General features: G+C 36.5%; 1 protein-coding gene across 5 annotated transcripts in view; it reads right to left on the minus strand.

Annotated features, from left to right (window-relative positions):
• Nucleotides 1-14,739, minus strand: part of WDR7 (WD repeat domain 7) — a 353,598-nt gene that overhangs the window by 194,570 nt on the left and 144,289 nt on the right. For all 5 annotated transcript variants that reach the window (XM_049619906.1, XM_049619908.1, XM_049619907.1 and 2 more), the window contains one exon: nt 2,554-2,667. In XM_049619906.1, the coding sequence (XP_049475863.1) occupies nt 2,554-2,667 (114 nt within the window). The remainder of the gene's footprint in view (nt 1-2,553; nt 2,668-14,739) is intronic.

Raw genomic sequence — 14,739 nt, forward strand, 5'->3', positions numbered from 1 at the left:
ATTTAAGTAACCAAAACACTCCCTGATTTTTCAAAGTCAATGGCTAAACTGGCCAGATTTCCCTTTTGTAGTACTCATCCTCTACAATGGTGCTCATCCCAAAATAAGATTCTTGTGCCTGAAACAGGTTTCTCTCAACATATCTACCATATTTTTCATAATGTAATTTATAAAGAATTCTAGTCAATAAAAGAAATATGGTTTTCTTCTAAACCTTCACAAAAATCTATACCACATCTTAATCAAGTCACGCAATTCAAAGGTAACCTAAACGATCTACAGGCTGCAACATGCTAGTTGCTCTGACAACACATGAAGGAAGCCTTTTCTAGTTATTTAAATTCTTTGAACATTCTTGCCCCTGGTACCCACGGCATGAAGTGAGTAAGTCAACTGATAAAAGCCATTCATCACATATGTTTAACTTAACTTCTTACAGATTAAAATACAGTTTAAATAGCATTAACTGACTCTCCAAGCTAGATTTTCATTTTTAAGCTTCTTTATACAAATAAAAGAACAGCCATGTGCTATTTGCTGTCTCATGATGATGGTGGTGCGTAATTTAAAATTTCAGTGTACTGATTTAATAATGCTCACCTGAATGTTCAAAAATTAAGCTTTTTTTTTTCCAGAGTACAAATTAAGTTATTCTATTACAAAGGCAACTTCTTTTCTTCTATGCATTAAACCACTACTTTTTATAGACTAGAGGGCCTTTAAAATTAACAGAGAATTAAAACGTACCTGTAACACTTTAAAAAGCAATGATAACTGAATAAAGAACTAACTAAAAAAAATCTGGGGGCACCTGGGTGGCTCAGTTGGTTAAGCATCTGACTTCGGCTCAGGTCATGATCTCACAGTTTGTGAGTTCGAGCTCTGCACGGGGCTCCACACTCACAGTGTGTGGAGTCTGCTTGGGATTCTCTCTCTCTCTCTGCCCCTCCCCAACTTGCACTTTCTTTCTCTCTCGCCAAGTAAATAAATAAGCTTAAAATAAATGTTAAAAAAAAAAATCTGCAGGTGCAATCATCTCCTCTAGTCACGACTGAAACAAAATCCGTAATTGTGCAATGCTAAATGACTTTCAGAAAAGTTGGGAATTTCTGAAATCGTTTATATTTACATTTAAGTTGAAATGTTTTCAATCAATGAACTGACACATTCAAAGGATTAAAATGTAGCAGGTCACGGCCACTAGCATTTTTACTGAAAACCAGATGCGCCTCAATTTAGTCAACTACTTATGTGCAGCAGTAGGCACAAGGCTCCAGGTTGTTGATTACATGCTTTGTAAATTTTCAAGGGAGATTACTAGGCTCCCTCAACTTCTTTCCAGTGACAAAATTTTAAAGGCATTCAGGTAGTAACAGTAAAGGACCTACCACACAGAGCTTTAAGAGCTAAAAACCTCCCTCCATTTTTTTTTTTTTTTTAAAGTTTCTTTAGTTTTTGCTGAAAGTTTTACTGATGTTTTCCGGGCATGCTTCTTTCAAATTATTGATTGCTATTTTTTTTTTTTTTAATGTGTATTCATTTTTGAAAGACAGAGGGAGACAGAGTGTGAGTGAGGGAGGGGCAGAGAGAGGGAGGGAGACACAGAATCCGAAGCAGGCTCCAGGCTCTGAGCTGTCAGCACAGAGTCCGACGCGGGGCTCAAACTCACAAACCGTGAGACCATGACCTGAGTGGAAGTTGGACACTCGGCCAACTGAGCCACCCAGGCGCCCCTCAAATTACTGATTACTATTAAGTTACTATTTGTTGCTTCACAATAATTATGGATTTCTATGGTCAGATTTTACATAATAACCATCTATACAAAAATCAAAAGTTTATCATTCTTAATACCAATAAAAATATTTATAGTAGGTTGTTTTTAATCCTCTGTACATTAAAGAAATTGAGCTGAATGCATTTGGAGATCCAGTAACTGAAACTGACTTAAGTCTATAAAAAGATAGGCTGAACATGTATAAACATAAAACACAGAATATGGAACCATACGTGGTATATAGTTTTCCTAAATTTTACTTTATTCCTTTAGTTATATAATAAATAATATAGGTAAGATTATTCAATATCTAAGCAATGTAAATAACTTTAAAAAGCAGCATCGACTTCTATAATATAGGTGCAAAGAATATCTATTAAGTTTCCTTATACAGCCTGCATTGCTGTTACAACTTTGGTATCCTTCAGTTTACCCTATAATTGCAAAACCTTTCATAAGGTGTATTCCTCTACACGTTTCAAGGCTTTAGTAATGATCCCAGCCTCTGAATTAGAAGGTCTCCAGGAAATCAAATGCACAGCTAGCAAGTTCATTGTTACAGCAACAATGAGCAAACCGAGACCAAATAAACACTTCTGCTTCTTTCCACTTCAAGATCAAAAGGACACTAAAGAGTCTCATAAAACTAAACATTCCATCAATACAAGTTTCCCTCTTTTCCATCAACATATTTAATCCCATTACAAATAATCTAAAAGCACATTCCAATACTGGATAAAACTCATCCAGATTATGTGAAAGATGTCCCTGCTCACCGGTTGTGATGTCATCATCTGCAAGGTCGTGCTCTTCTTCCTGGACTTTGGCTTCTGGCCCCAGGGCATCAGGAGCAGTGCCGATAGTCTGCATGGCTTCTGCTGAGACTCCAGCTACAACAAATGGAATCACAAGGGTTAGTTTTAAAAACTGAAAGAAAGGTGCACCCAAACTCTTAAAGCTTCTTAATTTACCTACTAGATACAAATGCATTACATTAAAACACACACACACACACACACACACACACACACACACACACAATTCACCACAATTAGGAAGAGTCACAGATTAATGAACAAAATATTCACATGTGCTCTATTTCTTTGTACGCATATATGTGCACAGGTACAAACTACACTGACTCAACTCAGTTCTGGGAAAAACAGAAAAAGGATGCTTCAATAAATTACATTTTTACTTGATTCCTTCCAAATTTTTACTACAGTTATTTTAGGTGATCTAGACGTAATTATGCTGCAAAGGGGGGGGGGACCCTAAAAGTGAAGGACCACTTTAAAAGTTTACTTCTTTTTAATATTAGTTTGCTTACAATTTGGGGGCTAGAAGGCCGAAATGCCCACAAGCGCTCTGGATCTATGTAAGACACCTGAAATGCACCACCTCAAAGTAGACACTATCACTGTCTATGGAGGAAGTAGACAGGAGATCTGATAATTAGCACACTGAAAAAACCTAACAGAAGCAGACGGACGAACTAGATCCGGGGCCAGAAGCTTCCATTCTGTAAATTACCTGAGAAACTTGCCAGCTGAGGCAAATGTCTTTCCTTATAAGCTATGTTTCCACTTTTGAAGATATATTTTGCTGCCAATTTGCATATACTACGTTATTTCTAATTTGGCAATGGATAGTAGGGTATCTCAGTATTTTTCATATAGTTATTCAATGGGTATTACTAAATCATGAAATACAAAAATTTCACCATTGGAAGTTACTTTAGGAATTGAACCTTTTTTTCTTTCCTTTTTTTTTTTTTTAAGGAATTGAGCCTTCTAGTCAATCTTTTAAATAAGCACTTCAATAACTACATCCATTGTATCCATCAAAATATTTTAAAAATCAAAGCTCTAAATATTCAAGGGCTTCTCTTTTTTTCCTCCAACGTATATTAACTTAAACGTTTCTGCGTGAAATTCAGTCCTGCTGCCTCAGGTTTACCAAAGTCACCAAGAGACGGAAATCTCAGTCTTTAAGTGCCTGAATGATCCAGAGCTAAATCTACCAGGACACAGTTCCAAGGCCTAATGACTTCAGTTTGGGGAAGAGGACATACCACGTTAGAACCACCACTTTGCTCAAAACTGCTCTGATACAAAAATAAAGTGTCCATCAGCGGTCCCTGATGAATGTCAAACGACAAAGCCATTCTTCTGCGGTATCATTTTGTTGTTGGGCTTTCAAGATAAGATTCTAAAATAAAGGAGGAGGATTGCCAAAAATATACTGTGAAGTTAATTACTTAATAATGGCTTTCAGTAAAATAACCACAGAGGGGAGGAAATAAGGTAAATGCCACATTTCTAAAGATTTATTGCTTAAACACAAAATCAAAGATGTCCTATTAAATCAAAATGCAAATCTCTGAAAACTCTGTCTCGTTTCTTATAGTTGATAATTTTTGAAAATGATAGAGAAATAGGGAAAAGATATTAAGGAACAGTTGAAAAAAAATTTTTAATGTTTATTTTTGAGAGAGAGAGATAGAGAGACAGACTGAGCAGGGGAGGGTTACAGAGAGAGAGGGAGACACAGAATCCGGAGAAGGCTCCAGGCTCCGAGCCATCAGCACAGAGCCTGATGTGGGGCTCGAACTCACAACCCATCAGATCATGACCTGAGCCGAAGTCGGATGCCTAACCGACTGAGCCACCCAGGTGCCCCAAGGAACAGTTTAGATAGTAACGATCTTTTTTAGTATTTTCCTTTCCTATAAAATTGAAGGATTCAATAAAAATGAAGCTATTATTTGTAGTAACAGGTTTATAAATCCATTTAAATTTATCTCATTTAATCAGAGAGGTTAAGTAATTGCTCACTATAACACAGCTACTAAATTCCAGAACCAGTATGGACACATAGGTCTTTGATTTCAAACCCCAATATCCTTTCTCCATGAAGTTCTTACAGGGACTGAGTTCCTCAGGGCAGGGTGAGAAGTATGTACACAGAATATCACAACATAACCATGAAAAATCATGGAATCACACAATACTGAGTATCAACACTGTCAAGCCCTCCATGAAGTTCTTGTGCTGTGCCTGGTAACTTACTCAACTGTGGGGCATTCAATTCCTTGAGACAGAGCTTAAAGAGCAAACATGTAGATCTCAAACCAACCAAGGCTGAAAGACTAAGAGGTAGCTATGCTGAAACTGGTTCTTTGATTAATGTTTTTTCCCAAAGTTATAAAATCGTTTCTCTCTCGATAGAAAAAAAAAGAAAATGTAAAAAAAGAAAAAAGAAAACTATAGATCAGTATCGCTGATAGTCTCAAAAGTCCTAAACAAAATGTAAGGAAATAGAATTCAACAACATACACAAGGAATTATACACCATGACCAATGGAGTTTTAGTTCCAGAATGCAAGTCTAGTTCTATATTCAAACACCAATCAACGTAACCCCAAATAGTAACATGCTAAAGAAGAAAAAAGCATATGATCATAGCTGTCATTTGACAAAATTCAACATCAATCCATGATTTAAAAAAACAATAATAAAACTCCCAGAAAAATAGGAACAGAGATGAACTTCTTCACTTAATAAAGAGCATCTGCTAAAAATCTATAGTTAATATTGTACTTAATGGTGAAGAACGGAATGCTTTCCTCCTGTGATCAGGAATGAAGCAAAGATATCCACACTCACCACTCATATAACATAGCATTAAAAGTTCTAGCCAGTGTAATAAAGCAAGAAAAGAACATGGATACATTTGGAGTGGATGAAGTAAACTGTCCCTATCTGAGGATACAATGATTGTCCACATAGAAAATCCAAAGGAATCTATAAAAAACTGAGTGAGTTCAGTAAGGCTGCAGAACACAAGAAAAAAAACTGATCGACTGTATTTTTATATGCTAGCAATGAAACTAAATTAAAAAAAAATGCTACTAACAATGGTTCAAAAAGCTGAAATACTTAGATGTAAATCTAAAAGAAACATATACAACAGGAATTGTAGGCTGAAAGCTACAAAATCCTGACACCACCTCCCCTGCAAAAAAAATCAAAGATGTAAATAAATGAAATGGAGAGACATACCGTGTTCATGTCCTAGAATATTCAACACAGTAAAGATGTTAATTCTCCATAAATTGATATATAGGTTTAATGCAATTCATGTCAAAATCTCGGCACAATTTTTTTGTAGATACAGACTAAATTATTCTAAAATTAAATGGAAAGACACAGGAACTAGAATAGCCAGAAGAACTCTGGGGGGAAGAAAAGGAAAAGGTAGGGGAAAAAAAGTCTATTCCATTTCCAGACTTATATAAATTTATTAAAACTATGTGGTTTTCGGTTAATGGAACAAAACAGAGGACCAAGAAAAAACAAACATGCACAACCGATTTTTGACAGAGGTGCAAGCAGTTCAAGGGGGGGGAAGTAATCTCGTCAACAGGTGGGCTATTACAACTGGACGTCCATAGGCAAAAATACGAACCTTGACCTAAGGCCCACAGCGTATACAAAAATTAACTAAAACTGATCATGGACTTAAACGTAGAACATAAAATTATAAACTTTTAGAAAAAAAGAGAAAATCCTGGAGATCAAAGGCTAGAGATAACACCAAAAGCACAGTCCATAAAAGAAAAAATAGCGGACATAGACTTCAACAAAATTCAACACTTTTGCTCTGCAAAAGACCCCATTAAGAGGATAAAAAAACAAACTAAAGACTGGGACAAAAGATTCACAAATCACATACCCAACAAGGGACTAGTGCTTAACCTATATAAGGAACTATTTATTTTTTTAACTTTAAAAGATTTTTTTTTTAAGTAGTCTCCATACCCAATGGGCTCAAACTCACAACCCTGAGAATAAGACTCACATGCTCTATGGACTGAACCAGCAAGGTGCCCCTCTGTAAGAAACCCTGAAAACTCTACAGCAAACAGTCTGGCGGTTCCTCAAAAGGTTAAACAGAATTATCATATAAACCCAGCAACTGTACTCCCAGGGAATGAAAACCTATATCCACACTGACTTGTACATGAATGTTCGCAGCAGCATTATTCATAAAAGCCAAAGGGTGCAAACAATCTGAATTGTCCATCAACTGAATATATGAATATGTCACAATTTATCACATAATAAATTGGTATATTCACACAATGGAGTATTAATCAGCAATACAGAGAAATGAAGTATTAAGTAAAAGAAACCAGTCACGACACGCCACATGTTGTATGATTCCATTTACATGAAACGTCCCAAATAGGCAAATCTATACACATCAAGTACAATTGTGGTCACGTAGGGCTACGAGACCTGGGGAAAATGGGGAATGATACTATGAATGCACAGTTTCTTTTGGGGTGATGAAAATGTTCAGAAATTGCGGTGAGGGTTGCACAACTTTGAATACACTAAAAACCACTGAAATGTAAACTTCCAGGGGTGAATTTAATGGCATGTGAATGATACTCGATAAAGTTATTTTTAAAAGTTTGCCTTCTAACATTTCGGATGAACCACAGCATCCAGACTACTCCTGGGTACTCTCTTGACACCTTTTCTACTAGGCAGCTGAAGAAAAAAGAGGGGGGAAGAGCCACATAAAACATTTATGACTAAGAAAAAATGTGCCATGAATATTATGTTTATGAAAGCAGTAATGTTCCATTTTTCATTTTTAAAAAATATCATATTATTGATTTTGACCATTTGTGTAACTCATTCTGTTGGTCCTCACAGTCAAAATATCTGGGTTATTTTGGTACCAATCAATAAAAAGATACTGGTTTGATCACTTCAAAATTACACATATACTTTACTTTTTAAAGATAAGTTTTTAACTATCCTAATTTCAGTCAAACTGGACATGGGGTTGGCAACAAAATACCTAAGATTCCTAACTTGTGTTGAGAGATCTCAGGGGAAGAGATATGGGGAATGGAAAAGACCACATTACTGCCATCAACTCTCAAGTCCAAATGCTACAGATCATTAAAAACTAATTTTAACAGTTCACTTTGAGAAACGATAGAACCTCTTCCTTTTGAACTTTTGGACCATACAGTCTGGCACAAGACGAGTAAAACTATTATTTAATCCCTCTAAGCATGGTAATCATTATCTGCAAGAGAAGGAATAACATTAAAACAATTCCCAGCCACATCTTGGCTGTTTTTTATCTCCACAGTATTTAATTACGTGTTATATTACCATCTTACGTTTGCAGGCCAACATTACAGCAGATATTCTGTAAAAGGCCAAACTATTCTGTAAAAGGCCAAAAAAAGGATCTAAATTGAGCCAGTGGCTGCTGGACGCTAGGGGTGTGGACAAGACAACTAACTGTAAAATGGTATTAGTAAATATTTCAGAGTAATGAAAATAATCTATATGCTGTTTGTGGAAGTGGGGACAGGACTATCCACATTTGCTAAAAACTCAAAGAAGGGTAAATTTACCAGAAAAGGGTGAATTTTACTACGTATAAATCATACCTCAATAAATCTAACTTAAAAAAGAAACAGATACAATAGAAGGTATTACATCACTGCCACTAAAGAGAACTGAGGATTATGCCAGAACACAATGCTGTTTTCCATGAAACAGAAAGACTAGAGAAAATTGGTATACTTTCTTTTTGTTATAAAAAAAACTAAACATTTTCAAGCATAAAAGTCACTATCCCCTCTCAATAAGATGATGAAATATTCCTGACAAATATGAAGAAAAGTCCACTTAGAAGATAGTTATATGAGGGTGCCTGGGTGGCTCAATCGGTTAAGTGTGTCATCTTCATTTTGGCTCAGGTCATAATCTCACAGTTCGTGAGTTCGAGCCCTGCTTCAAGCTCTTCACTGATAGCACAGACCCTGCTTGAGAGTCTCTTTGTCCCTCCTCCCGCTTGCGCGTGTACGCGTGTGCACGCGCGCGCACACACACACGCAAGCTCTCTAAAAATAAATTTAAAAAGAAAAGAAAATACTTTTCTGGAAGCCTCAGTTTCTTGTATATTTTTTTAAGTCTATTTATTTTGAGAGAGAGAGAGAGAGAGCACACACATGGGGGAGGCAGAGGTGAAGAGAGAGGACAGAATCCCAAGCAGGCTCTGTGCTGTTAGCACAGAGCCCAACGCAGAGCTCGATCCCATAAACCATGAGATCATGACCCGAGCAGAAATCAAGAGTCAGATGCTTAACCAACTGAGCCACCCAGGCACCTCTCTTGCATATTGATAATAAAGATTGCAAAGGTTGTTCACTAGTTATATGGTGGTACTTTGCTATTTTCTTACACACTTGATGTAAGCGAACTTATTTCTCAAACGGCACCATAAAATCTGAGACTTAGTTACTTTCTGAGCATCCCCAAAATACTTGGCAATAATGAACATTTCATAAATACACCTTGTATGGGGCGCCTGGATGGCTCAGTAGGTTAAGCAACCAACTCTTGATTTCGGCTCGGGTCATGATCCCACAGTTGGGATCAAACCCCACACTGGGTTCTGTGCTGACAGCATGGAGTCTGCTTGGGACTCTCTCCCTCTCTCGCTCTGCCCCTCCCCTGCTCACATCCTCTCTCTCAAAATAAAATTAAAAAAAAAATCTTGAATAGAACTGAATACTTTCAATCCCATGATACAAATTTGTTATTTAAATATACCAAGAAAACAGGAGTTTTCTCAGGTTTTTAAATATACCAAGAAAAGCAAGCATTGGGGAAAGATATACAACAAAAAGGTACAGTAAAGAGATGATAATGAGGTATAGAGATAGTATTAAAAAGGAGATACAAAAAAGAGAAAGACACAAGATACTTAAAACACCAGTTAGTTCCCAAATCCAGATTTCACAAAATTAAAAAAAAAAAAAAAAAAGAATGTATATTATGCCAGACAATAGGTGTCTATAAATTGGTTCTATACTGCGAATCAGGAGGAAAACAAGGGAAAAATGGGATGGAACAGGAAACAGGTCTGAGTAAGTTTGGACACGCAGCGAAAGGGGGAGGGTGGGCTGTGGCTGGCAGCAGTAAGAGAGAGAGGGCAGGAGGACGATTAGGAGCTCTCCATGGCATCTGGATTCTAAACACTGAGATCACCATTCATTGTGAGATTATGCACAAACACACACACTTGTCTGTTTGTACACAGTGTTTTAAACACTTTAGAAAAACAATGTTTTTAATGTAAATATGGGATATAGTTTTCAAAGTCAATGGAATAAAACAGCACTTGCCTCTCCACATCAGCAAAATCAGGTACATTATTTTAAAATTTATTTTTCAAAAGCTTCAAATTACCTTCATAAACATTTTTGTCCTACTGGCTAATACTATCTGAATAAGGGTAAATAATAGGAACTCACAAGGTCTCAGTGTCATGTGATTAACTTAATAATCAAAGATTAAATACTAAATTTTAATAGAGTAACATTTAAAATACAGCTCTTAATCCATACTGGAATATAAAACCATTTGAGTTCATTATAATTTTATTATCTTATTGAAGATTAGATGGGTGAAAGTGATAAACAATACTGTTAGGATTCAGAAAAATACATACCACAATGCTTATAAATATTAACAAAAATTATATTTCTCATTCCCACAATAATATAGATTTCCACAGAGATTGAAAAATGGATCTAAAAGAATAGCAGGTATTTTTATTTCATCGGCTTCTCACAATGGTGGCTTTCCAGTGGTCCAATTAAAGTATACTAGAGGCAATAATTTGCTGGGAACATTTACTTTGAATAAAGTAAAATTTAACAATAAGGAAGGGAGTACGTGTGTACCTAGAGTTTATTTTCAGGCAGAAGGCTTGAATTTATTGGAAGCAGATCTCTGCAGTGACTGACCACACTGCCCCACATTCCCCACAATCCTTATGACAGACAGACGGCCTGCCTCGCATTAATTCACTTCACACGACTTCTATCGATCCACAGCCGGTTCCCTAGTCTCTCTGCACACATTGCCTGTCTGGCTGCCTACATCCACATCAGCACATACACACAAAGGCCAGAGAAAGATAACCTTTTGCTTTCCATTAAAGACACAGTATCCACTTTTCCTTCCACAATACCATCAAAAAAATAAAATATAACAGTACAGGTGTCTCCGAGAAAAGTCTTCCTGCGCGAAGCGTTGGAAATATTTACCCCTTGTTCTAAATAGAGATCGTTTCAATTTATTGAAAACAAGTTAGTTTATGAAGGGCCACAAAGTAATTACAGAAATGAAAAATATAGTTAAAAATAAGCAACATGTCTTCAAGCCTGCACAAGAATATAATAATCCTTTGGTAACATGAGCTCTGGTGGTTATTTTTAAGGAAATGAAATACATTTTTCTTATTAGCATTTTGATTTTTTTTTTTAGAAAACTGTTCTCACATAAAATGTAATTATAAACAATTCTGAAAGCAACAAAAGAAACACTTACTGAAATATACACAAAGAACAGAAAACTCAGGAAGCACACCAAAAGAATATTAAGAGCATAAAGCTACGGTTCCTCTTTCTGAACGAGAACCTGAAAAAATGATCCATGGTAAAAATCACACCTAATACTTTTAATTCATTGCATGTACTTTTTCAAAGATTTCGGTTTGATTTGCAGGCTATGAGCTGACTCAACACCAATTTTGGTTTCAGAAGACACAATAAAACAAAGATTTATTGTTCAACCTACAACATGTTGAGAAACAACGGCAAATCTGTCTTGACATACAACTGTACTAGAGTATAAACTTAATATTACAACCTTGAATGATTTAGAAACCTAAATTATAAGCAGAATTATATATCTCAGAACTGAGCAAAGTATATTCTCGTGGAGAAGAAACTACCTTGGAAACCTATGAATTTTCACTTTTTGGCTAGAATTAATTACCCAGGCAGAGGTTACACCATCTCTGGTGTAGTAACACAATGCATGAAATGCAGTACAGCAAATATGTTGTTCTTTCTAACAGCGACATGTTATTTTAGAAATCAAAGAATGGGAAACTGATGAATGCTGCTGACACGAAGGAGAGCTTTTTTTTTTTTTTAACTCATCCCATTTCTGAGATAATTAAAAAAAAAATTTTTTTAACGTTTATTTCTGAGAGAGAGAGAGATGGGGGAGGTACAGAGAGAGAGAGAGGGAGACACAGAATCTGAAGCAGGCTCCAGGCTCTGAGCTGTCAGCCCAGAGCCCAATGCAGGACTCGAACTCATGGACCGCGAGATCATGGCCTGAGCCGAAGTTGGATGGCCAAAAGACTGAGCCACCCAAGCACCCCTAAGGATAGCTTTAAAATCAGGAAGATTTGCTTGGCCCTGAAAAATGGGAAAGCTCTGAATGAGAGAAGCGGACATTGCCAATATGAGCAAAGAGAAGCCATTGGAATGACGAAGATAGGAAATCATGCAAAGTTCCTTCACTATCTTTAATATTCATGGAGCACCTAGGTGACTGGGTACCAAACCCACAGCAGGTACTACAGACACAAAGGTGAAAGAGACATAGCCTTAGGTTCTAAGAAGCTCACATGTGAGGTGAGGTCATGGGAACTCATTAAAGAAATTTAAAGCATGAGAATTTTATTTTTGTTTTAAAACGATCTCTCTTTAAGCAATGTGAAGAATGATTTGGAAGGACTCAAAAGCTGAGGTAGCAATAAGGTCAATAATTTTAAAACCATACTACTTGGAACCCCATGAGTTCCCAAGAAGTGCCAGAAGGAAGACCTCCAACCTTCCCCGACGTTACCTTTTTATATGTGGGTATATGTGTGTAAGTTTTCATTTGAAGAAAGAATACCACTTAAAAAAAAAAAAAAAAAAGCACTGAAAACCACGGATTTAGATTTTTTAAAAATACAGTAATAAATGTGGAGAAAATCAAGGTTGTTTTCACATAAAACATATGGAAGGAGAAGGGGCTCTGAACACAGAGGAGGGCAAAGAAGGAAGATTCATTCATCAACTTTTTTTGAATGATGGTTATGCTGGGCGAGATGAATAAAAATGAAGTATGTGGGGGAGGGGAATGAAGGACTTTACACTAGAGAAACTTCTAGCCATGTAAAAAATAAAGATTTATAAGTGCATAGTGAAAATAGTGTCCATCTGAAGAAAAATCAATTAAGTCTGTTTGGGAGGGGGTGACGAAGAGAATACACGTCAAAAACAACCTCATGGGAAGGAAATACTTGAATTGGGTCTTGAAGTACGTATCAGAATTTATCATGGGATGACACTAAGTGAAGAAAATTCCAGGAAGACAGCACATGTTAAAGGACCCTGATGGATTTACAGAACCGGGCAGCAGAATGTAAGAAGTGAGGAGAGGCAAAAATGAGGATAAAAGGACATTTAAAGTCAAAGCCCTAGAGGCAGTTAGAAGCAAGGTGCTAAGAGGGGTGCCTGGGTGGTTCAGTCAGTTGAGCATCAACTTCAGCTCAGGTCATGATCTCACGATTAGTAGGTTTGAGCCCCACATTGGACTTTGCGCTGACAGCACAGAGCCTGCTTTAGATTCTCTGTCTCCCTGTCTCTCTCTCTGCCCCTCCCATGCTTGCACTCTCTCAAACGTAAACAGGGTGCTAAGAGATAATATGAAGCAGGAAAGGAGTGTGGGGTTTTTTATTAAAAAAAAAAAAGTTTATTTATTTATTTAGAGAATGAGAGAGAGTGCGCAAGCAGGGGAGAGGGGCACAGGGACAGAGAGAGAATCTTAAGCAGGCTCCACTCTCAATGCAGAGCCCGACACAGGGCTCAATCTCAAGAACTGTAAGATCATGACCTGAACCAAAATCAAGAGTTGGATGCTTAACCAACTGAGCTACCCCAGCATCCCCGTTTTTATTCTTTAAAGCTTCCTTGTGGTATGTGGAAAGACCAGGTCAACAGGTGGTAAATATAATCACAAGATTGCTGAGGTTGGTAGCTATGTAATGACAATGAATGTAACTTTAATACTTGAGATTTTAGGGTAAGTAAGGATAACCCTGTAACTTCTATTTCTTATTATCAGAGTAGTCCAGAAATTCAGTTTGTATACAGCCAGCAGTAGCTGTTAGAAAACAATTACGAAGGCAGAGAGTTCGACTATACTAGCAGACAGTCTCAGAGAGGCAACCAATGAAAAGCAGTAACTTCTGGACACCTAGTCAAGATGCTCTGTGTTCTTGTTTACAAGCCAATGAATATAAAAGACGATGATGTGCTACCTATTAAATTCAACGATAGACATAAGTGGTTAAGGTTAGCACAGCACCTAGGATGCTCAATAAATAAATAGCACAATAATATTATTACCATTGCTTGTGTTATTACTAATTTTGGCTTGTTTTATTTAATTTTCAATATTCATCTTTTTTTCTATCTGATGAACCCATTTACTTAGGTCTTTTTTTTTTTTTTTTTTTTTTAACGTGATTAAGCCTCAATTCCTGGCTTTTAGAGCTACATTTCCAGACATTTTATGACATCTGTTTATATATAAGCCATTTGAAGGCAAAAAAACTTAGAACAAATATTTATATTTCAAAGAACCAATTTATCTTAAGATTACTTGTTACTACCAATTGTGTTATTTTTAAATATCTACATACACCCAGGAATAGGAAAGCTTTTGACCTCTTAATGCCTTAACACACAATGGTTAATGGACTTGAAAATAAAGACACAGGAATCTTGTTTTAATATCATAGTGGATGACACACTTAACTGGCAACAATATGCTAGAAGATCACACTATAAGGCATGTGATATTCCAATACTTTAAGTAACTTAAACACTGTGATGTGCTCTGACTTTGAGAATATTAAGTTCTTCTATGCATAAGAAAAACATTCAGATGGATGAAATCCATAAAAAATAAGTCTAGATAGTAAATAAGTAAGTAGCTTGTAAGACTACAGGCAAACGCTTAAGATGTATTAAGTACAGATAGTAAGTCAATGACCTAAGAGATATG

Source organism: Panthera uncia (assembly GCF_023721935.1).
Source record: "Panthera uncia isolate 11264 chromosome D3 unlocalized genomic scaffold, Puncia_PCG_1.0 HiC_scaffold_8, whole genome shotgun sequence".
In the NCBI taxonomy this organism is placed as follows: Eukaryota; Metazoa; Chordata; class Mammalia; order Carnivora; family Felidae; genus Panthera; species Panthera uncia.